The 25,511-nt window shown below is 42.5% G+C and overlaps 1 protein-coding gene and 1 long non-coding RNA gene across 2 annotated transcripts; one reads left to right on the forward strand and one right to left on the reverse strand.

Annotated features, from left to right (window-relative positions):
- Nucleotides 1–250: 250 nt before the first annotated feature.
- Nucleotides 251–21,226, reverse strand: LOC135526613 (neutral alpha-glucosidase AB-like). The gene is made up of 22 exons (XM_064955127.1): nucleotides 21,151–21,226; nucleotides 20,014–20,115; nucleotides 18,243–18,351; nucleotides 17,959–18,086; nucleotides 14,876–15,055; nucleotides 10,546–10,615; nucleotides 10,222–10,285; nucleotides 9,911–10,007; nucleotides 9,495–9,675; nucleotides 9,184–9,337; nucleotides 8,809–9,044; nucleotides 7,330–7,456; nucleotides 7,158–7,237; nucleotides 4,704–4,844; nucleotides 4,354–4,552; nucleotides 3,808–4,116; nucleotides 3,600–3,676; nucleotides 3,414–3,488; nucleotides 3,135–3,248; nucleotides 2,928–3,040; nucleotides 2,735–2,835; nucleotides 251–1,800 (listed from the first exon to the last, which is right to left on the reverse strand). The coding sequence occupies exons 1-22, from the start codon at nucleotides 21,168–21,170 to the stop codon at nucleotides 1,691–1,693; spliced, it is 2,787 nt and encodes a 928-aa protein (XP_064811199.1). The 5' UTR covers nucleotides 21,171–21,226; the 3' UTR covers nucleotides 251–1,690.
- A 76-nt stretch (nucleotides 21,227–21,302) lies between these two features.
- On the forward strand, nucleotides 21,303–24,461 carry LOC135526614 (uncharacterized). Its single transcript, XR_010453328.1, has 3 exons — nucleotides 21,303–23,096; nucleotides 23,300–23,572; nucleotides 23,668–24,461. It is a non-coding gene; the product is annotated as an uncharacterized LOC135526614 (long non-coding RNA).
- The last annotated feature ends 1,050 nt before the right edge of the window (nucleotides 24,462–25,511 follow it).

Raw genomic sequence — 25,511 nt, forward strand, 5'->3', positions numbered from 1 at the left:
AGTACTGTATGCAAGATAACCGATTTTTTTTTTGCTGAGCGTTGATTCACGGTATTTTCGGCCAAATATGTATTCCACTGACAGTATTCATATGGAAATGGGTACGCGGATCCTTGATCAATGACTTTCCTCTAAAATGGCTGGCAATATTGTAGGCCAAATTCGTAATCTGTATACACACACATTGCAAATGAAAGCTTTGGGTTAACATATTTTTGGTACAATAAGAACAAAACAAGGACTCATTAGATTGGGAATATAGTTATTTTATTAACATCCCCCATCTACGTAAACCGCATTAATTCATAATTAAAAACAACAATGCCCTCACATTTGGTCAGGTTTATTTTCACTTGGTCCGTCATCTTATCACATACAGCTGGCCTCCTTGGTTCCCAGTTCCAACACTCATCCTGAGAATGCTGCAGTAAGTTTTTGAATTCAACCACAAAATAATGAAGAAAAACTCTTCAAAATGCTTGATTACCAACGACAGTAGGGAATACAACCGCTTAACGATGCTTTGACCAACCAGGACCGGTTGCTTGTCTCCAGAGAGCTCACTGCATCTTAGTAAACATATCTTTCCTAAGTCGCATTTAGACTATTAAAGCAACACTATAAAGAGCATATGACACTCAAGACAGTGGACCATGACCCTGTATCCCAACTGACAATCTAATCCCAATGCATGGCCTTAACTGCTATTAGGATGAGCATCCACCAAGTCAAGTGGTTTTAGAATAATTCCCAAATATGACCCAACTTATAAAGCCAAATCCTCGCCATTCATTAGTTCAGTCGACCATACTTTGTGTCTTTTCTCCAGCACATTTTTAAAAATGGCATAATAATGACTGAGGTAAGCGCGCACATTCTTGTCAGAAACTAAATTAGGGGCAAAATAAGAAGGAATGACTAACCTTAAATTAGGAATATCAGAGATAAGACTCAATACACCTTATGGCATTTAGAGAGACGCCCATGACATTTACAGATCTTGATCAGTGCAGCATTCTTGATTGGTGGAGAGTTTCTACCCCCCCCCCTAATAAAACCTGAATAGAATGTGGCACATAAGCTGAAAGCATAGGGAGCGGTTTGGCTTTCCTGTCAATTTCTCTTCAGTAATTACAGGGGGAATATGTAATGGAATAAAAACATGAAAAATATAAGAATTTAAAGTCTTAAGAGATGGCCAGATATGGAATTAAACAGATACTAACATGTCTGAATGAGTGTCTTAATTTTGTTGTCAGCAAACTTATTCAATGATCTTTTACATCTACAGCATACTTGATGGAAAACCTAAAATAATCATCCAGACTTGAACGTCCGAGTACTCCCAAAACATTAACGACAATGATACCCTGATTTGAATTGAAGAATTTTGCCCTAAATGCCGCTAACAAAGAACAATCTACCTAGTAACCAGTTCAGATCTACAGAGCAAATCCCTGTCCACGTGTGTTTGTGTGTACAAAATTGTTATGACAGTGTGGTATGTGTGTGTGTGAGAGAGAATAGTCCTGTATCACCTGTCCAGTCTGAGTACCACAGAGCAGTCGTTCCAATATCTTGCTTGGTGCGTTACGATTGCAGGCCGTGTCCACTCAGTTCCTCCATCTCTCTCATCCTTTCCTGTTCAGTCAGGTTCAGCGCCCCCCCCCTCCATTTCTCATCTCCATGGTTACTGAAGCACCACAGTCCAGTCCACCCCTGCGTTGACGCCTGGCTTACGAAGGGTTAACACCGACATCGAGGCCTCAAACTCAAACTCCAGCAGATTCTCCTTGCCATCTACAGAGAAAAAGACATCAGAACATAGCAATAACAGTCATTTGAGTATGACCTGCCATTATACACTCAGTGAAAGATACACAAAAAATGACAACAAAAATATAAATAACAAGTGTTGGTCCCATGTTTCATGAGCTGAAATAAAATAGCCATACATTTTCCATACGCTCAAATTTCTGTGCATTCATTTGTTTACATCCCTGTTAGTGAGCATTTCTCCTTGCCAAGATAATCCATCCACCTGCCAGGTATGGCATATCAAGAAGCTTATTAAACAGCATGATCATTATACAGGTGCACCTTGTGCTGGGGACAAAAAGGCCACTCAAATGTGCAGCTGTCACATAACAATGCCACAGATATCTTAAGTTTTGAGGGAGCGTGCAATTGGCATGCTGACAGCAGGAATGTCCACCAGAGCTGTTGCCAGATAGAGAAATGCACATTAATTTACAATTAGCCACATTCGTCGTTTTAGAGAAATTTGCAGTATGTCATCCGGCCTCAAAACCACAGACTATGTGTAACCATGCCAGCCCAGGACCTCCACATCCGGTTTCTTCACCTGCAGGATCGTCAGACCTGCCAGCTGAAGAAACTGAGGAGTATTAGTCTGGAATAAAGCCCTTTAGTGTGGAAAAACTCATTCTGGATTGGCTGGGCCTGGCTCCCCAGTCATGAGAAATCCATAGATTAGGCCTTAATTTATTTAAATTGACTGATTTCGTTATATGAACTGTAACTCAGTAAAATCGTTGAAATTGCTGCATGTTGCGTTTATATTTCTGTTCAGTATAGTTTATTCCCAAACTGTTTCCGTCTCAAATGCCTACTTGGGTGTGAAAACCAGAAACATTCGAACACACAATGACTTACTGGCAAATGAATTCGGCACACTAATCCATAGTATGAATAAGACATTGGAAGAACTCACCAGGAGTCTTCAGAGTGGCCTTGCTGGGCTTACTGGCCCCCAATATGACTATCTTCTCAATCCAGGAGGGAGTGATAAACTGGGAACCAGGGGCCAGGTTTCTACAGGGAGAGAAAGGGAAATCTGAGTTAAACAAAAAGCCAGGAGTAATAATGACTAAACAATTTGGAGAGAGAAAAATGATCTGACAGACCTGGAGGACAGGGCCTTATTGGCAAAGGAAAGTCTTCTGTGGATGAACTGTTTCTGTTTGTCAAAGTTAAAGGTGTGGCCGTCGTCTATGTAGAGCTCGCCCTGGGCAAATCTCTAATGGACGCAAAAAAGGTCAAATCCCACTTCGGAAATCCATCTAAATGGGGAACATTTAGTGTACAAGTGATAATGTCTGTGTTTGTTTTACCTTGGGGCTAAGCGCAACAAATAAGGTGTAGGGGTCATGTTCCATGCAGGATGATGACCTTCGAACCCGGGTCTTCCTGGGAATAATTGAACCACCGCGCTGGAAAACCGGAATCTGGTAACGAGAGAGCGAGTCAAACAGGGAGTGTCTTTCCAAGCTTACACAATTCTCTCAAAAGCACATACAGGATGTAATCTTAACTGCATGTGACTGTTTAACTAAGCATGTAGCCCCCTGGTCATGACAGACTGGTTGTGAGTCTGTTGTAGAGTTTCTTACAGAGCTGATGGTGACAGGGATGTAGAGGTTCTGGGCTCCGTTGTGTTTCTGGAACGTGTGGACGTCAAACCAGACCTGAAGGACACAGAACAGAGCAGCAAGGAGAGGGTTTCAATTAGACGGCTGACATGTAACCTACACAAGACATAAGTCACAATGTTATGACAGTTCCTGAGATGGACTTGCCTCTCCTTTTCCAGGCAGGTAGGCAGTAACACCCCTGCCCCCCTCCTCAGTCACAGGGTGCACCAGCAGATCTCTCCCTGAAACAGCAGGATAGATGGAATGTGACTCAGTCATGGCATCAGTCATAACGGATAAGCAAAGACAGGAATATCTATTGACAGAGTTATACTAGGGAATAACAGATAAATATAAACATGATCTCACTCACCAAGCAGGAACTGGTCATCCATGGAGAACGTGGCCGTATCCTGAGGATACTCCACCCACAGAGGTCTCATGACAGGCTGGCCAGAGTGGTGGGCGTGGTAGAACAGCTGGTACCAGTAGGGCAGGAGGGCGTAACGCTGGCGGACAGCCTCCCTGATCAGAGCAGTGTTCTCTGGGCCAAACAGCCAGGGCTCCCTGCGTGGGGTGTCCAGATGGGCATGGGCCCGGAAGAAGGGCTGGTAAGCCCCTGTCTGGTACCAACGCACCAGGAGCTCAGTACTGGGAGACTTGAAGAAACCACCCACATCAGCTAGGAGAGGGAGAAACAAGGACAGGAGTGGTACATATATTTAAGAGAGGGAGAATAACCAATAACAATGTGGTGGGGTTTAAAGAAACAGGCAACGAACCATAATAAATGTAATGTAAACAAGTCGATAACGGCAACATAAAATTGTGCAAAATATTTCCGATGTATTAATTGCTTAGTTGTGACTTTTAGTGGAGAGGAAAATAGAGGTTTTCACTAAGCCTGAGTCAGACTCACCTCCACAGAAAGAAACACCAACCAGACCCAGACTGAGACACATGGGGATGGAGATCTTCAGATGTTCCCACTCAGCAGTGTTATCACCTGTCCACACAGCACCGTAGCGCTGGGAGCCAGCGAAGAAGGCTCTGGTCAGGACAAACGGCCTCTCCACTCCCCCTGAACGCTCAATCAGACCCTCTGCTGTGGCCATTTGCTGAGGGAGAAGACAGGGTGGTTACTGCAAGTTCAAGCAGCAAAACTCAAACATTCAACAGTCCAACAGTCATTTCTTCAAGAAAACTTCTACCATTGCAATTGTAAGTCCCAGTTCTACTGGTGAAGATGGGCACATACAACACACTCACCACATAGAGTCCGTAGAGATTGTGGAGGTCACGGTTCTCCCAGTTCCCGTGCAGGGCGTCTTTATGCATGGTGACCTCTGGTCCGTTAAACACTGATGGCTCGTTCATGTCGTTCCATGTATACATGTTCTCCATGGATCCCTGAGATCAGAGATGGGGGAAGAGATATTTCAGCAAAAGAACGACACAGGGAATGAGACGACATGGCAAAAGTCAAACCCGGGCAGAAGGGACTAGGGCTGTTACGGTGACCACCCCACACTTCATGTCGGGCTGTTGCGGTGACCGTATTACCGCCACACCGGCGGTAACGAGTCATGAAGGAGGAGTCAAATGCCACGTGACCGCGTGAAAAAACAGTGATGGCCACTAATAAAAAGAGGTGCCCAACAGCTTTCTATAGGCTAGGCATACTATATTTGTTTCTCAACTTTCCTCATATTAAGCACATTGCTTCTCTTTACAACAGGAGTATAGCCTACCTGGCTGGCATGAAAATGAAACTATTTAAGTGCAGAGATGTAGTATTTCCCCTGTTCCCGTTTCAAGAGGTGCATGATAATGGTCTATTCTAAATCAAAACAAATTTCACACATTATTTAGTATATGTAAAGACAAAACTAAATTAACAAGTCTGATGGGTGACAATATTGCTTATCACTTGTGAATGATGGCCAGTTTAAGGAAAGGAACGATGCCTTGTGACTTTTTCAAATCATCGTCCAACAGTCATTTCTTCAACAACTCATGTAGCCCAGCCCATAGACCTATGTTTTGATAAGTCTTGTATCACAACTAAAGTGGCCAAATAACTTAAAATTAAGCACATTAATCCGCTTTACAAAGGGTGTAGAGCCAAACTGCCACATATACTGTACACATGGCCTGAGTTTCAAGTTTGGGGAAGATAATTTTCACCATAAAAATGCACCTTCATAAAAGCATTACATGCATAATTGCATTTGCAGTTACTTTTGTTAATGGTGTTTTCCGCTAATGGAACATTCACGCTTATAGACAATCATGTGTGCATTGCTGTGCTTATAATGTGAAGAAATAGCATTTTAAAAATGTTAAGCTAAACGTTCTGATCTGTTGTGTCAGCCTCATTGGGGGCGGCAGAGTAGCCTAGTGGTTAGAGCGTTGGACTAGTAACTGGAAGGTTGCAAGTTCAAACCCCCGAGCTGACAAGGTACAAATCTGTCGTTCTGCCCCTGAACAGGCAGTAAACCCACTGTTCCTAGGCCGTCATTGAAAATAATAATTTGTTCTTAACTGACTTGCCTAGTTAAATAAAGGTAAAATAAATAAATTGCATAATTTATTTTTATGATGCTAGTCGTTGTATTAATTTTGGATCTATAGCATCCCACCACTGTCCCAGACTGTTTGAAATATTTATTTCTCGCACAGAATAGGTCAACTTTTGTACTGTGGGGGACAGTATATTGACATAGGCTAGTTATTTTTCTGTTCATTAGGCCTACTCATCTTGTTGGCTGATACAAAGTAAATGTGGACAGTTCTTCCAATATCTTCAATAAACACCACAGAATTAGATAAGGACGCGTGCAATTGCGTCACAGATGTGTCTGTCTTCACTTGCAGCCTATGAGAAAGACCTGAGCACCTGATGGGAGAGCTGTGTGAGTGAGATGAGGTGCTTCGGAGCAGGCAGCACTCAGGGAGAAGGGCTGCAAAAGGCATGGATTATTTTAGGGTGCAATATGGCCACAAAGGGGATGCTGCCGGGAAATTATAGGCATTATCAAGTGCTTCTCAAATTGTGAATGAGAGACTGACGAAGTGTGTAGAGGCTGTGTAAAAAAACAAAGCAGAGCTTATGCTACTTTTTTTCAAATCAAAGCTACTTTTTTTCAAATCAGAGTCGCATCATATAGCTTTACAATGCATTTAAAATCAAAACATATAGCCCAACGTTTGGAGAACAACTAAAGTTACATTGATAACTCTAAATTTAGCATATAGGAGTACCTATTTCTTTGTTAACCGCATTCCCTCAAATAATAAACATTCTATTTTATTCAGCTTTGTTCAATTGTATTCTTCATACTATAAAATAATGCCACAGAATTCTAAGCAAATCTTGCTTGCTAAATGTGTAGCCCACAGCCATATGGCAACTCCGAGTATACTACTCTGTTTTTCTGAAATAGACAATATTTCCTTCATATCATGTTTCTTTAGACCTGTCTAAAATAAATAATGGATTTATTGTGAAGGTGTAGGCTATATTACATGGATTTATTAGACTTTTTTAAATGTAGATGTTCCAAAGGTCAGCATCAGTGACTTGTAAGCTGTGTGTGGAAGCCAGGAGATGCTAAATGTGTTCGTTAATTAACAGTCAATTACCGTGAGACTGACCGTTATTTGCTTGACTATCAACGGCTAACAACATTTCGTAACCGCCACAGCCTAAAAGGAACTTACCTCATACTGATCGTAGGCAAACATACTGGTCCACCAAGCTCTCATCTCAGGGTTGGTAAAGTCTGGGTAACCAGAATTACCTAGATTAGAAAAGGGAAAGCTTAGACAGAGATGTTGAGTAACTGCAATATGTTCTTTGATTGTGGGTCAGACTCATTTCCCAGTTTCTTACCAGGCCAGCACCAGCCCTCGTAGTCTCCACCATCTTTGTTTTTGACGTAGAAGCCTTTGGAGCGGATCTCATTGTGGATCTTGTAGCTGCTGTCCACCTTGATGTGGGGGTCCACAATGGTCACCATCTAATGGTAGAGGGGGGTAATGACGGAGAAGGAAAACAGCACAATTGAGATTAGATGACTTGTCAACCTGGTCTCAGAACCTTTGGCTTTTTTCATTCTTCAACCATTTAAACCAGTGGTCACCAACCTTTTCTGAGTCAAGATCACTGAGTCAAAACGCATGCCGAGATCTACCTCAGATTTTTTTTATTAACATGACTTTAAAAAAAATGTAAGCCTATGCAACATTAACCAATTAAAAACAGTCCTGTAGCAATGAGGTTTGTGCAGTAAGCTATAGGCCCAATATATTATCACTGCATACTGGCTTTGCTTGAATTGCCCTGCCAATACATTGTTGTTCGAGACACGTTTTAAAATTTCAACATCTGAGGTGGACAAAATCATTCCACCGGTAATAAATCCATTGTTGTATTACTTGTGAGGCACAGCTGAGTGAGCATACATTTAAAGAATTTGCTTTTTATTTTACTGGGCTGATGGCACCTGCACCTGATGGTCAGTCTCAGCGGAGGGAGAGAGCAGCAGACTGAGGGTCCGTCTCTCAACATCCCTCCTCTCTCTCTTTCCTCCACTGACCAAAAAGGGACATCGGCTTACAGCTGATAGTGAAACTCGAGTCGCACTGCATTATTTCTGCCTCATGCATAAATTCATGTTGTTACTCCAATAAACAGAGAAAGTGAAATATTCCGATATTTAAAAAAAGACCCAAGCCGCTAATATTAACAAGGCAAGCATATAAATACACTTTCCTACTCATTCATTACTGCTGCACTGCTTGTTGTAGTGCTGAGTAGAAACAGGAAGAACTAGCATTTTATGGTTTATAAATAAGTGTTGAATACTACAAAGTGTTGACAGTGCTGAGTAAGAACAAACATTAACTCACCTAAAAACAGCAGCTCTTTGCTGTATTCGTTGACAGTCTCTTTCTAGTCAAAGTTTAAAAAGTTTTGAAATCTCACAGTATCAACTTAACCGTAGCTTTATTTTATGCCTGCTACTTTACTGCAAACTCAGTCATCTGAGCAATCTGATTGGCCAGGAAAGGCATAGTGCACTTGATTTCCTCTCCAGGCCCACCGGGAAGGCAAAACTTGTACCTACAGACACATGAAATGGCAACAGTTTTCATACCCGGCGCGCAGGGCAGCTGAATTGGCTGGACCTACCACCAACAGAAATGTTTGGCTATCGACTAGAAATGCCTTGGAGATAGACAAGTCGATCACTATCAACCGGTTTTGTGACCACCGATTTAAACAGTTGAGTCCCAATAAGACAGAACCCAAAAATGTCTACTACAAGGGAGCCCTGGCCAGACAGCTGTAACACATGCATGTGCTCACCTTGCGTCTCTTGTCCAGCAGGCTCTGCAGCATGTCTTTGGGCTGGGGGAACTTGTGAGGGTCCCAGGTGAAGTAGCGCTTGCCGTCCGTGTGCTCTATGTCCAGCCAGATAAAGTCGTAGGGGATGTCGTGCTCATCAAAGCCCTGGTCCACAGCCGCCACATCCTCCTGGTCATTGTAGTTCCAGCGGCACTGGTGGTAGGCCAGGGCAGACAGGGGAGGGAAGGCCTGGGTACCTGGAGCAGTGTGTGAGGGTGATATGAGGGAAGTAGCACGATCTGCAAAACTAACCTCCACAGGGACTTAGAAAATAGACTGGTGAACTGGCAAAGTGCACAGGGAATATGAACTGGGTTTCTGTAGTGAGAGTCTGACCTGTGAGTGATGCGTACTGGGAGAAGACATCAGTGGGAGTGGGTCCCAGCATGATGAAGACGTCGATGATGCCGCTCTCTGAGATCCAACGCACATCTGTCTGTGGCGTCTCACTGGAGCCCTGAACATAGTCTAGCATCTGGCCAAACACAGTCTAAACAACCAGAGAGAACCAGAGTAGGGGTAAGAAGGTGTGTTTGGTTTCTCTCTGACTGTACCCTTCAATGTCTATACACAGGGTGGTTGAGAGGTGTCTCACTGGGAACCATGGAGAAAAGGATTTACTGACTAACTGTGTGTGTGTCTCTTACCTTTCCAGCGGTGTTGGAGCTGATGTCCACCCAGGTCTCAGCAGCGTTGAGCCAGAAGATGCCCATGGTGCGTTGTGCACTGTGAGACAGCATGACAGGGATGGCACCGTACAGGGCCATGGGGTTGAACAGCTCATACTGGAACACGTCTAGATTAAACAACCGGTATGGATCCCCTCCACTGGAAAACACATGCGCATATATTATTGTATAAGTCATATAGTCTAATTTGATCTTGATTAAAAATCTTCAACCTACAACGTTGAAAATAAAAGAAAATGCATAAACAAACAGAACTAATTAGGATGTCCTGCACCGTCAGAAAATACATACGGTGGAAAGCCATGTGAAAACATGTCTTAATGAACTACAGTCTCAATTAACCAATATAAGGGGTCAATGTCGGTATCACTCACTCAGTGGTTTTGAGTTTAAGACTGTCTGCGTGTTCCGGGATGCCATAGACATGCTCTACCCCTGGCAGAGAGAAGTCCAGACTAATGGAGGAAGGGCCTGTGGGAGAAAACAGCCAACCAGGACACACTACATTCAAAACCCATTCAGCACTGGTCACTGTGCCTAAAGCAAGTTAAAACTCATCCAATCAGAAAATAATATCTCCAGGAGATGAGGACCCAGGATAAGAATACCAAGTATTTGATTGCAAGCCTCCTCTTTCACCTGTCCATTTATCTGAAACAACAGGTCCACAGAGATGTATCCGTACCATTGGGTTTGTTGTCTGTGTGCGACTTGAACGTCTCCTCCCACATTCCATCCTCCTTTGCAGTCTAGGAAGGAACAAAAGAACCAACGTGGAGACCGATGGAAAGAGCAGGAGAGAAACATTGTGGTGGAGAGAAAGAAAATGGGAAAAGCAACAAAAAGGGGGTTGATGTGCGTTTCAGTCCGTTGGCAAGGGCAGTAAGCAGTGCTACAAAACATTTAACTGCATCTCTCGTTCAGTTTACTGATCCTAATCAAAAGACTGGGGGCAACCTTCGTTCTCATGTTACTTCTCTCTTCATCCCTCCCCCACACACACACACACCTCTCCTTCTGCCGGTTCGTTGGCAGCATCAGTTTCTTCTTTCTTCTCAGCTCCTTCTGGGTCTACCTGACTGTGGGAGAGAGAAACATCCCCAAAAGACACAACTTCCTGACAACTGAGTGATTAAACATCTAAATTAGGTACAAGAAGCACACAGGGAAGAGGGAACACACACCGGAGCACCAAGTCTGGGTCCAAAAGGCTCCTTAACAGCTCCTCCCTCCCCCCAAGCCAAAAGTCGGCTGAAAAATGAATCAAAATGGCCACCCAGAGTATTTACATTGACCCCCCCTTCTTTTGACACTGCTGCTACTTACTGTTTATTATCTATGCATAGTCACTTTACCTCTCCTACATGTACAAATTACCACAACCTGTACCCCCACACATTAACTCATGAACTTGTGTTAAATAGTTTAACTATTTCTTGAACAGAAGTCTTGGTTAAGGTCTTATAAGTAAGCATTTCACACCACGGTCCACACCAGTTGTATTTGGTGACAAATACAATTTGATTTGAAATAAGTAAAATCATGATGACCACCCACACACACAGCCTTCTCACTAGTATCAAAATACAGCTAGTGTCAAACTACTTAACCCTCTAAGATTTCACTCTAATGACAAAGGGGAGCAACTCCCTACCTTGGTTATTTTTTTAGCTGAACACCCCAAGGGACTAACCCCCAAGTGACAACCAGTACCCTGCCTTACACACAGACCTCCTCCGAGAACACACACTACCCCAGTGGAAGCACACACTGACTGGAACAAACAAGCCTTGAGGATATTGTTGTCTATTCAGTGCTATGGGATTAGACTAGGCAGCCACTACATACAGTGCCTTTGGAAAGTATTCAGACCCTTTTGTTTTTCCACATTTTGTTACAGCCTTATTCTAAAATTGATTGAATTTTTTCCCCTCATCAAATCAGTACACAATACCCGCAAAACGGGTTTTGAGATTTGGTTGCTATTTTATTTAAAAAATAAACTGAAATATAAACTCAACAAAAAAGAAAATGTCCACTCACTGTCGACTGCATTTATTTATTTTCAGTAAACTTAACATGTTTGTATGAACATAAGATTCAACAACTGAGACAAACTGAACAAGTTCCACAGACATGTGACTAACAGAAATGGAATAATGTGTACCTGAAAAAAAGGGGGGGGTGGTGTCAAAATCTAAAGTAACAGTCAGTATCTGGTATGGCAACCAACTGCATTAAGTACTTCAGTGCATCTCCTCCTTGTGGACTGCACCAGATTTGCCAGTTCTTGCTGTGAGATGTTACCCCAATCTTCAACCAAGGTACCTGCAAATTCACAGACATTTCTGGGGGGGAGGTCCCAGATGTACACAATAGGATTGAGATCCGGGCTCTTCACTGGCCATGGCAGAACACTGACATTCCTGTCTTGCAGGAAATCACACACAGAACGAGCAGTATGGCTTGTGGCATTGTCATGCTGGAGGGTCATGTCAAGATGAGCCTGCAGGAAGGGTACCACATAAGGGAGGACAACATCCCTGTAATGCACAGCATTGAGATTGCATGCAATGACAACAAGCTCAGTCCGATGATGCTGTGACACACCGCCCCAGACTATGACATACCCTCCACCTCCAAATCGTTCCCGCTCCAGAGTACAGGTCTCAGTGTAACGCTCATTCCTTCGACGATAAACGCGTGTCCGACCATCACCACTGTTGAAACAAAACCGCGACTCGTCAGTGAAGAGCACTTTTTGCCACTCCTGTTCAGTGACGTTGGGTTTGTGCCCATAGGCGACGTTGTTGCCGGTGATGACCTGCCTTACAACAGGCCTACAAGCCCTCAGTCCAGCCTCTCTCAGCCCATTGAGGACAGTCTTGAGCACTGATGGAGGGATTGTACGTTCTTGGTGTAACTCCGGCAGTTGTTTTGCCATCCTGTACCTGTCCGGTAGGTGTGATGTTCGGATGTACCGATCCTGTGCAGGTGTTGTTACACGTGGTCTACCACTGCGAGGACAATCAGCTGTCTGTCCTGTCTCCCTGTAGAGCTGTCTTAGGCGTCTCACAGTACGGACATTGCCATTTATTGCCCTGGCCACATCTGCAGTCCTCATGCCTCCTTGCAACATGCCTAAGGCACGTTCACGCAGATGAGAAGGGACCCTGGGCATCTTTCTTTTGGTGCTTTTCAGAGTCAGTAGAAAGGCCTTGTGTCCTACGTTTTCATAATCGTGACCCTTATTGCCTACTGTCTGTAAGCTGTTAGTGTCTTAACGACCATTCCACAGGTGCATGTTCATTGTTTATGGTTCATTGAACAAGCATGTGAAACACTGTTTGAACCCTTTACAATGATGATCTGTCAAGTTATTTGGATTTTTACCAATTATCTTTGAAAGACAGGGTCCTGAAAAAGGGCAGTTTCTTTTTTTGCTGAACTTACATTTACATAAGTATTCAGTCCCTTTACACAGTACTTTGCAGAAGTACCTTTGGCAGCAATTACAGCCTCGAGTCTTCTTGGGTATGACGCTACAAGCTTGGCACACCTGGATTTGGGGAGTCTCCCATTCTTCTCTGCAGATCCTCTCACTTTCTGCCAGGTTGGTTGGGGAGCATTGCTGCAGCTATTTTCAAGTCCGGGCACTGGCTGGGCCACACTACGACATTCAGAGACCTGTCCCGAAGCCACTCCTGTGTTGTCTTGGCTGTGTGCTTAGGGTTATTGTCCTGTTGTAAGGTGAACCTTCACCCCAGTCTGTGGTCCTGAGCACTCTGTAGCAGGTTTTCATCAATGATTGCTCTGTACTTTGCTCTGTTCATCTTTGCCTCGATCACGACTAGTCTCCCAGTCCCTGCCGCTGAAAAACATCCCCAGAGCATGATGCTGCCACCACCATGCTTCACTGTAGGGATGGTGCCAGGTTTCCTCCAGACGTGACGCTTGGCATTCAGGCCAAAGAGTTCAATCTTGGTTTCAGACCAGAGGATCTCGCTTCTCATGGTCAGACTCCAAGCGAGCTGTCATGTGCCTTTTTACTGAGGTGTAGCTTCTGTCTGGCCACTCTACCATAAAGGCCTGATTGGTGGAGTGCTGCAGAGATGGTTGTCCTTCTGGAAGTATCTCCAATCTCCACAGAGGAACTCTGGAGCTCCGTCAGAGTGACCATCGGGTTGTTGGTCACCTCCCTGACCAAGGCCCTTCTCCCCCGATTGCTCAGTTCGGCCAGATGGCCAGCTATAGGAAGTGTCTTGGTGGTTCCAAACATCTTCCATTTAAGAATGATGGACACCACTGTGTTCTTGGGGACCTTCAAAATGGCAAAAATGTTTTGGTACCCTCCCCCAGATGTGTGCCTCGACACAATCCTGTTTCGGAGCTCTATGGACAATTCCTTCAACCTTATGGCTTGGTTTTTGCTCTGACATGCACTATCAACTGTGGGACCTTACATAGACAAGTGTGTGTCTTTCCAAATCATCTCCAATAAATTTAATTTACCACAGGTGGACTCAAATCAAGCTGTAGAAACATCTCAAGGATGATGAATGGGAACAGGAGGCACCGGAGCTCAATTTTGAGTCTCATAGCAAAGGGTCTGAAAACGTACCTAAATGGGATATTTCAGTTTTTTTTATACATTTGTAAACATTTCTAAAAACCTGTTCACGCTTTTGCATTATGGGGTATTGTGTGTAGATTAAAATCCGCAATCTATTTAATCCATTTTAGAATAAGGCTGTAGCGTAACAAAACGTGGATGAAGTCAAGGGGTCTGAATACTTTCCAAAGGCACTGTATAACATGACTGTGTTGGGTCAACAGTGTGGTGAAATGACTATCATGAAGACGTTTGAAGTCAAAAGAGAAGTATGGGAGGAAAAAGGCTTGTGAACATCTCCTCTGAAGACAGGTAGAGAGCTTAGAACTGGTTTTCATGCCAAGACAAGAAATGATTTAAGAAAAAGCTACCAAGCCAAGTCACCACATCCTTGAGCCATTTGGGCATGTCATTTTTGGATGTCTACTATCTAAACTTTTACACTCGACTCCATACTCCTACTCAACACAGACAAATACAAACCTACAAAGCTGAAGGAATTTACCTAGAGAATACCCACTTGATATTTTCCCACGCGCTATAAACTTTGTTTTTTATCTTATAGGAGATGCTGAGACATTGAACAGAACAGAGGGAAATTATTTAATGGATTAACAGAACACCAAGCAGTGAAAAAGCAAGAAAAACAAAGAAACATGTATACTGTGAGAACATGAATACAAACTTGCATTGTGGCGGGATATGTGGGTGCATTGCTGTCACTTACGTATCCTTGCGGATCCGGAGGTGCTCGAAGGCCAGCAGACCACGGGAGTTAAGTGACAGAAGAACCTCCCGCCCCTCCATGATGTCCAATCGGAACGGTTTAGCACTGACGATCAGCCACTGAGAGTCTGCCCCCAAAGACAGAACCACCCCATTCTCATCCTGCGACAGGAGAGACAGACTGAGGAAGGGGAGACGAGTGTGAGAGAAAAATGGGTGGAATCAATACGCAAATCATTGAGAGATGACATTATGCTGTGCCATCTTGTCTCCGCTGTCTATTCATACAGATGCATTCTCTCTTGGTGCTGGTGGCTATAACATTATCAACAAATCTACACCACTTCCTGAAAGCCAGGTCATTCATCTTCTGCATGTCCTCAGGTAGTGTGTCACTGCGCCCTCCACTAGCCTACACTAACTATATTTCATTTTAACTCCCTTGCTGGTCTCTGTCCTAACCAATTAATTTCACTCTCCCCATTTCATTTCACTCTCCCCATTTCATTTCACTCTCCCCATTTCATTTCACTCTCCCCATTTCATTTCACTCTCCCCATTTCATTTTCCCCATTTCTCCTCAAGGGTTTTTACATGACATGTTCTACTCTGCTTTAGCCACCATTTCCTGTATTCCTGAAACAGAGTTCGCTCTAGAACATTTCTCCTCCATATCCATTCCTCTGGCAGTTACACACGCCCCTTTTAAAAGTCAGAGTCAAAGATAACCAAAGGTTAGATCTATCGGAGCTCATTCAGATGAGAAATCAGGCCTGGGCCAAAGCAAGGAAAACTGACTCTATAGTGGACTGGCAATCTTTCAGACAATTGAGAAACCCATGTACTATCTTGACTAAGAATCTAAATCAAGCTACTTTTTAAGCTCCATCTCTGACTCTGCTGGGGATTCTTCCAATTTTGGAAAACAGGAAATGCACTAAAGCGTACAAATTCCTCCTCTTCCCAGCCTATGCACATTCTGCCTGACTCTGGCATAATAACTGCAAAGAATGGAAGTGATTTTAATCATCACGATAATTTTGTGCTTTTAATCATCATTTTATCTCAGCAGGCTTTAAGCGGTGGTTTAATTGACCCTGGCCAGTCAATCGACTGCTCTTCCCTCTGCCAGGCTCTAGCGGACTCAAAGGTTAATCCGTCAACTTCTAGTCAATCTGTTTTAATTTCAACAATTTACTAACTATGATGTGCTAGATGCCTTGCTTAGGATATGTAAAATCCACTGGGGCTGAGTTGCTTGATCCATTTTTACTTCAGCTCTCCGCCCCCCTGATTGCTGAATCATTAACCCATATTTTTAACCGGAATGATTGTCTCTGGTACTATCCCCAAGGTTTGGAAGTCAGCCCATGTACTCCCCCTTCACAAAGGTGGATATACATGTGGTTAACTATGAATAAAAGGAAACATTGTGCAGCCCTCTTTATTGACCTGTCAAAGGCTTTCAATACTGTTGATCACTACTAATTCAGAGGCTTTCCTCAAATTTGCCTACACCAGGCTGCATGTAACTGGTCTAAAAGTTGACATATAGAACTCAATGTGTATCTACTGATGATGTTAAAACAGGTTTCCTGGATATTACGAAAGGTGTCCCGCAAGGGTCGATTCTAGGTGCCTTTACAGTTTACATTAAGAATATCGACTGGTCCGTAAAAAACTAACCTGCACTTGTATGCCAATGATACTGTTGTGTATGCAATTGCCCCCATGGTTGACCATGCTGCCTTCATTGCATTACGATCATATTGATTGTGTCCCTGCTTACAAATATCTGGGGATTTGGGTAGATAAAGCTGTATTTTAAAAAGCATATTGATGTGTTAGTTCTGAAGCTGAGAATAAAAATGGGCTTCTTCTATAGAAATAGGTCCTGCCTCTCGCTAAATAGTAGTTATTATTCAGTCAATGTTCTTATCGGTCCTAGACTATGGCAACATCTATATGAACGCAGCTGCCACCTCATTAAAGCCATTAGATGCATTATCATAGTGCACTGCGCTTGACTACGGACGATAATTTAAGTGCTCATCACTGCACTCTCTACCAGAAAGTTGGTTGGCCCTCTGATGTCACATATGTTGATACATTGCTTTTTTCATTTAGAAAAGCCCTTTTACAAAAAGTCCCACTGTACCTAACATCTTTACCAAATTTTAGACAAACAGGTTAACTCCTTTGGTCTCTACTGAGTTAACTAAAAGGTGATTTACCTTTTTTGCACCTTATTTGTGGAGCAATCTTCAAAATGTTCTTAAATGGGATGTTTTGGTGCCTCTAGGGCAATTCAGACAGCTGATTGAGGACCGTGTCATTGATGAATGTGTGGTTGTTTTATGACCATGTTGTTCTTTCCACTTGCATTTATAGTGATGTGTGCATTTTCTGTAATTCAGGGCTCATCTGTAAAAGTGTTGGAGGAAATTATAGTTGAAATGATTAATTATGCATACATTCCAATCAGGACTGACTAGTCCAAATGCTATTATGTACATAATGAATTTTCTCTCTTGCTCCCATTCCCAATTGTATATAATATAGTCAGGAGTTTAGTAACAATGAAGGTCTGTTCCTTTGTACAAATGAATGAACCATCTCCAGATGGCAGGGACGGACTATCTCCAGACTGTCTAGAATGCTGATTTATACTGACTGACCTTGAGGCGAGGAGGGAAGGCTCGAGAACTATAGGGCCTCTCTACCGGTGTCATGAAAGAGATGGAACATTTAGAAAACGCTGACGTCATTTTCAGTTTATAACCTGTGGAAAAATGTGTATGTGGCAGTACTCACTTGAATTGAACGCTACTACCTGACTTTTAAGACTGGTCTCGATCTATTTCATGTGAAATAATAAACTTACAACTTATTAAGAAATAGATAGTGTGAATTTGGTTTTGGCTACAAAACATATAGGAATTTAGAATTCCTCTATCAAAAAGAGACCTTGGTCTCAGTACGACACCCTGATAAAATAAAGGTTAAATAATTACAAATAAAATCCACATGGCTCAGTGTCACCCATCACCCACCCACTACTGCAGATGGCTCTCTGAGACTTACGGCTCTGTAGGAGGGTCGTTGATGAGCACATCGGGGACCTCAAAGCGAGGCTTCAGCGGCTTCAACTCATTTATCTTCACCCTGGTCATGTTGCCCTGGAGACGATAGAGCTCGAGCAGCAGACGCACCTGCGGGGGAAGAGAGGGGTAAAAAAATATATTAAAAAATAAACAAGAGACCAGATCCCAGATCCCATAGGGGTTTCAAGCACACCTGTTAATACATGTATGGACATATAACAACATCATATTGCATCTGTCGATTGAGGTGCGAGTGTAACAGACCTTGTTGTTGTCATTGATGAGCTGCAGTGTGAGTTTAGTGTTGGTGAGCTCCAGGGTCTCCAGCAGGGCTCTGTACGGGGACTGGCCAGGCTTCAACGCTCGCTGACGCCTGAGTGCACAAACACACACCCTGATAAACATGTTCTATTTGCATATAGAAGTACATATTGTGAACATTCTGGATCATAAGTGAGGAGAGACTTGAAGGCTCACGCATTACCGTCAGTCACTTACTGAACTAAAATATTTAAAAAACGCAACATGCAACAATTTAAGATTTTACTGAGTTACAGTTCATAAGGAAATCAGTCAATTTAAATAAATTAGACCCTAATCTGTGGATGTCACTTGACTGAGAATTCACATATGCATCTGTTGGTCACAGATACCATAAAAAAGGAACGTGCCGAGATAAAAAAACATTTTTTAACTCAGTATCTGATGTGACCACAATTTACTCATGCAGCATGACATCTCCTTTGCATAGAGTAGATCAGGCTGTTGATTGTGGCATGTGGAATGTTGTCCCACTCCTCTTCAATGGCTGTGCGAAGTTGCTGGATATTGGTGGGAACTGGAACACATATACATGTCGTACACGTCGATCCAGAGCATACCAAACATGCTTAAACGGGTTACATGTCTGGTGAGTGAATATGCAGGCCATGGAAGAACTGGGACATTTTCAATTTCCAGGAATTGTGTACAAATCCTTGCGACATGGGGCCGTGTATTGACATGTTGAAACGTGGTGACGGCAGCCAATGAATAGCATGATAATGGGCCTCTGGATCTCGTCACAGTATCTCTGTGCATTCAAATTGCCATCGATACAATGCAATCGTGTTCATTGTCCGTAGCTTATTTCTGGCCATAACATAACCCCACAAACACGGTGCACTCTTCACAACGTTGACATCAGCAAATCGCTCACTCACACAAAGTCATACACTCTGTCGGCCATCACCCCAGTAGAGTTGAAACTGGGATTAATCTGTGTAGAGCACACTATTCCAGCATGCCAGTTGCCATCAAAGGTGAGCATTTTCCCACGAAGTCGGTCATGACGCAGCACTGCAGTCAGGTCAAGACCCTGCTTAGGACGACGAGCACGAATGAGCTTCCCTGAGATGGTTTCTGACAATTTGTGTGGAAATTCTTCGGTTGTGCAAACCCACAGTTTCATCAGCTTTCCAGGTGGCTGGTCTCAGAAGATCCCGTACGTGAAGAAGACAGATGTAGAGGTCCTGGGCAGGCGTGGCTACACGTGGTCCGCAGTTGTGAGACCGGTTGGAAGTAGTGAAAATTCTCTAAAATTACAGAGGCAGCTTATGGTAGAGAAATGAACATTCAATTCTCTGTCAACAGTTCTTGTGGCCATTCCTACAGTCAGTATGCCAAGTGTACACCCCCTCAACTTAAGACATTTGTGGCATTGTATTGTTTGACAAAAGTGAACATTTTAGTGGCCCTTTATTGTCCTCAGCACAAGGTGAACCTGTGTAACAACCATACTGTTTAATCAGCTTCTTGATATGCCACACCTGTCAGGTGGATTGGTTATCTTGGCAAAGGAGAAATGCTCACAAATTTGTATTAGATAAATACATTTGTGCATATGGAACCTGTTATTTCAGCTCATGAAACATGGGACCAACACTTTAGGTGTTTATATTTTTGTTCAGTATAAATACATAGTCTACTTTCATGAATTGTGTTTCATCTTCATCAAGGTGCTAAGTGGTGTAGCTGTGTATCATCCAGGACTTACTTGCAGAAGGCACTCTGGTCACAGGTTTTGAAGTTCCCACGGTCCACCGCCCAGGTCCCACTGAGGAAGACAGCCAGCCACAACACTAACAGAGGCCCCATCCTGAGAGGGCAGAAGAGAGAAACAGAAAATGGAAAGCAAAGGTTAAGAGGAGAATGAAATACTACATACATTAAGCAATTGTTTACCAACCCTGGTCCTCGAGTACCCCCAACAGTACACATTTTTGTTGTAGCCCTGAAAAACACACCTCATTCAGCTCAAAGGCTTGATGATTAGTTAACAAGTTGAATCAGGTGTGCTTGTCCATGGTTAAAATACAAATGTGTACTGTTGGGGCTACTTGAGGACCAGGGTTAAGAAACACTACATTAAACTTGGCAGAGTTGGTGATAGATAATGATGCTGACAAGTCAAATGCCTAGACCGGTGTTAACCAATGTCGGTTCTCGAGTATACCCAACAGTACATATGTATGTTGTGGCTCCAGACAATCATAACGGATTATATTTGTCAACTAATCATCAAGCCCTTGAATCATGCGTTTTTGTCCGGGGCTAGAACAAAAGTGTGCTGTTCTTACGCAAGGACCGGAGTTGGGAAATACTGGCCTAGACGGTGAAATTGCATGTGGGAATTTACACTACAATGGACTTTAACCTAGTTATGCATCATCAAAGGTTGATACAATTGCCACTTGCTGATAGGCTGTTGTTTCCAAATCCTGTTGATTAAGCTCATCTAAACGTGTATAATGACTCACTAACGCTATAACTTAACGAGCCAAAACCATACCCCAACTAGCTAAATCCTCGGACAGAGAGACAAGACAGACACGCACGTTATGACACTTCACCGATCAGAGTTAGTTAAACGTATGTAGAAAATTATATAAATTAGAGATCTTGAAATGTTAACTTAGCTGCATAGAGGGCTCTCAAGCCGCTAACTTAATTCAATTCAAGGGGGCTCGAGCTTCTTCCTGTGACTGCTACTAGCTAGAGACAGTAAAAAGATAAGAGTGGACTGGTCGAGGTATGGCGAGCGAAAGTCCCTGGATCACCGTACATGCGAAATATTTCTCGAAATCAATAGCTAGCTAAATGCATATTTAACCGCCGAATTGGTTTGTCTTACCTTACTATGAAGGCGGCCATCTTGGTTTAGTTCCAACCTTGGCCCAGCCCCGTTTCACATTGAACTAACAAAGACCGCGGAGAAAAACAAGATACCCGAAAAAGCTGAGTGACAATTTTTGGAGTCTTTAAATATGTAGGACCTCATTCGATATTGGTGGATTCTGTTCAATATTTATAATTATCAATTATCATAGGCAATTAGATTCGAAACTATTTAGTCTTCTGGAATGTGTCCACACGGTTTATCTCGCTCCTTGTATTTATTTATCCTCTCAGACACGGACACATCAGCTTGAATTGGTAGTCAGTTCTGGAGCAATCCACTGATTTATTTGTAATATTCTGGTTGCAATGTGCTTGCTGTATTTCCCTTCAGGGACAAACACACTTACAGGCTCTACTAATATAAAAACACTTTGTGAAACATCTACACAGAGCACGTATGGTGGTTCAAACAAATGGTCCTGTTTGTAATCACATAGAGCATATTTGAGTGATACCTCATGATGTACCTGTGGGATGTGTTTGCTGGTGTGAAATTACAATATAATCAATGTACCTTTTCCAAAAAATATAAATATATTTCTTTGTCAGTTCAGAAAAATCAAGGACACATACCTGCAGAAGGTAGAAACTTAGCCAAGTTCAAAGTCAAATATTTGAATTAAAAATGTGCTCAGATCTCTTTTTCTGGTTATTTATTGTATACTACATGTTTTTATCCCTCTACAGTAACAGCTAGATACAAAATCCTACTCAGTCTATAAAATGATACAACAGGAGATAAACAGTAGATGTAACATTCTCAGCATTTGGTGAACTAAGGTGCCTTCAGAAAGTATTCACACCCTTCACCTTTTCCACATCTTGTTGTGTTAGCATGAATTTAAAATGGATTCTATTTAGATGTTGGGTCCCTGGCCGACACACAATACTGCACAATGTTAAAGTGAAATATTTTTGGGGGACATTTTTACAAATTAATAATTTTTAAAAAGCTGAAATGTTTTGAGTCAGTAAGTATTCAACCCCATTGTTATGACAAGCCTAAATAAGTTCAGGACCAGAAATTTGCTAAACAAATCAAATAATAAATTGCATGGACTCACTCGATGTGCAATAATAGTGTTTGACATGGGTTTTTTTTTCTCTACACATACAATTATCTGTGAGGTCCCTCAGTCGAGCAGTGAATTTCAAACAACCACAAAGAACTGGGATGTTTTCCAATGCCTTGAAAAGAAGGGCACCTATTGGTAGATTGGTAATACATTTAAAAAACAGATATTGAATATCCCGTTGAGCATGGTGAAGTTATTCGTTTTTTTCCAATTGCTAACACACTAAAATGACATGCACAGCACAATTATTTAAACTGACACACAGAGAGCAAAACCTCTTCTCAAGTCTCTAAAAGTCTAAACACATTTTCTGCTTTACACACATTTTGCAATTCAAAATGGCACTTTTTAAATGCACTTCACACGGTTCTCTGCATAAGACACAACAATCTGACATAAAGTCACATGTTTGCCATTTCAAAACACAGCCATTCAAAATGACACTACATGAGCTAATTGGCCAATAAATGTGCCACCTGGTCAAACACCTCTGGTTAAATGTTACCACTTCAATCAGGAAGTAAGCACTATGAAAAGACCACAGGTGAGCACATTTTGTTTTACAACAACAATGGAAGCCGTTGCAGAGAGAGGAAGAGGGAGGTTGAGAATGAAAGGGGGAGGAAGAGTGAGAGGTAGGGGTAGAGCTGGTAAAGGAGTTCATGGCCAAAGAAGACAACAACTTTCAAATGAAATCAGAGCAACCGTAGTTGATCATGTCATCAACCATGGGCTGACAATGCGAGAGGCTGGACAGAGTGCAGCCCAACTTGAGCCGTTTTACTGTCGCCTGTGTCATCCGGACATTTAGACTGGAGTACAGGTATGTAACCAACATTTCTTTCACACTATGTAGTACACCCCATGTCATAGTGTACCAGTTGGGTGACACCTGTTTACTTCATGAATGGTTGATGTCATACACTAACTGCACAAATTTCCTGTAGAATTTACTCTACTGTGGGGGAATTATCTTTAGGCTGCATTGCCCAAGCCCTATATTTTTGTTTTTCTGTTTTTCTAAAGGACTGAGAGACGCAACCTTTGTGGAGGATGATGTTCACTGGGGTACAGGATGCTGCCATTGTAAACTTGGTTTTGGAAAATGAAATCAGATTACAAGAAATTCAAAGCCACATCATCCAAGACAACACCATATTCAACAACATTCAACGAGTCAGTCTGTCCACATTGGCTTGCATTCTCAAGTGAAACCAAATCAGAATGAAACAACTTTATAAGGTGTCATTTGAGAGAAACTCTCAAAGAAACAAAGAGGTCAGACGAGCATATGTGGATGTAAGTACAATATTGACTGCAGTACACTACACGCAACATTGTTTCCCAGTGTACTGGATAACACCATATTGACTGCTTTTGTTCTTTGTTTTCAGGGAGTACTGGAAATGGATGCTCATGCAATCCCACATGAGTTCATCTTTATAGATGAGGCTGGGTTCAACCTAGCAAAGACCAGAAGAAGGGGGGGGGGACGTCATTGGCCACAGAGCCATTATAGATGTTCCTGGCCAACGTGGTGGGAACATCACAATGTGCGCTGCCATCTCCAATACGCATGGTGTCCTCCACCGTCATGCCAACCTTGGACCATACAACACAGCCCATATTCTCACATTTCTGGACAGACTCCACAACATTCTCATACCACCAGAGCTGAATGATGCAGACCATCAAAGAACCCGGTACGTTGTAGTATGGGACATGAGCTTTCATCGTGCAGCCCCAGTCCAAAACTGGTTTGCTGACCACTCACCATTTCTCGTGCAATACCTCCCACCATACTCACCATTTCTGAACCCCATAGAAGCATTGTTTTCGGCATGGCGGTGGAAGGTATACGACCGGCAGCCCTTTGTGTGCAGGCCTCTTGTGCAGGCTATGGAAGAGGCATGTGATGAGATTGATGTGGGTGCAATTCAGGGATGGATAAGGCACTCAAGGTGCTTCTTCCCTCGATGTCTGGCAAGGGAAGATATTGCCTGTGATGTGGATGAGGCGTTGTGGCCAGAACCAGCTGTGCGGCAAGATGCTGCCTAATTATTTTTCTTGCCTTTTCTTTTTCAGTTTACTGTTTTTTTTGTGGTCATATTTTGGTTCAGTCCAATGTAAATATATCTGCTGTGCATATGTTGCACTGACTTGTTTGGTGAAAAATAAAAATAAATATTTCAACAGCATGTGTGTGTATCTACAAATATTTCTGTGCATCTGAAGAATTTTCTACAATTTTAACTATTTTAGTATTATGGCAAAGCATACTAAAGATGAGTGCTTTTCATTATGCCCAACAGTGTGTAGTTGGTTAGACAAAAATCTGGTTATATGAATGAAGTGTGTGCCATTTCATGCAAACGTTTGATTTTGATAATGCTATATGTAGTTTTGGTTGCAGGGCTTCATTTTGCAGGATATGAGTTTTTTTTGCAGTTTGGGAATGTGGTTTTGTGAATTGTGTTAAGTATTTTGATAAAACCAGCCTAGTTAGCAAAATTGTGTTTTAGCAATTGGGAAAAACTGTAATTACACTTTGGATGGTGTATCAATACACCCTGTCACTACAAAGACAGGGGTCCTTCCTAACTCAGTTGCCGGAAAAGAAAGAAACCACTCAGGGATTTCACGAGGCCAATGGTGACTTTCAAATGGTTAGAGTTGAATGGCTGTGATAAGAGAACTGAGGATGTATCAACATTGTAGTTACTCCACAATGCTAACCTAATTGGCAGAGTGAAAATGAAGCCTGTACAGAATATGCATCCTGTTTGCAATAAGGCACTAAAGTAAAACTGCAAAAAAAAATGTTGCAGAAAAATGAATTTCATGTCCTGAATGCAAAGCATTATGTTTGGGGCAAATCCAACATAACACATCACTGAATACCACTCTTCGTATTTTAAAGCATGGTGGTGGCTGCATCATGTTATGGATATGCTTTAAAATAATAATGTGCAAATATTGTACAATCCAGATGTGCAAAGCTCTTAGAGTCTTAACCAGAAAGACTCAGCTGTAAAAAACTGCCAAAGTTGATTCTAACACATATTGATTCAGGGGGTTGAATACTTATCCAATCAAGATATATTAGTGTTTCATTCTTATAAATATTATCATTTTTCTTCCACTTTGCCATTACAGTAAAAAATACTTTAAAGTACTACTTAGGTAGTTATTGGGGGTATCTGTACATTACTATTTATATGACTTTTACTTCACTACA

The sequence above is a fragment of the Oncorhynchus masou genome, chromosome 32 (assembly GCF_036934945.1).
Source record: "Oncorhynchus masou masou isolate Uvic2021 chromosome 32, UVic_Omas_1.1, whole genome shotgun sequence".
Taxonomy (NCBI): domain Eukaryota; kingdom Metazoa; phylum Chordata; class Actinopteri; order Salmoniformes; family Salmonidae; genus Oncorhynchus; species Oncorhynchus masou.

Excerpts from the sequence above, each read along its gene's own strand:
- LOC135526613 (XM_064955127.1), bottom strand. The coding sequence starts at position 21,170 with ATGGCCGCCTTCATAGTAAG. Across the intron at positions 3,489-3,599 it reads ACCTGCCTGGAAAAGGAGAG|GTCTGGTTTGACGTCCACAC; the intron begins GCAAGTCCATCT and ends TGTGTCCTTCAG. Across the intron at positions 3,041-3,134 it reads TTGTTGCGCTTAGCCCCAAG|AGATTTGCCCAGGGCGAGCT; the intron begins GTAAAACAAACA and ends TGCGTCCATTAG.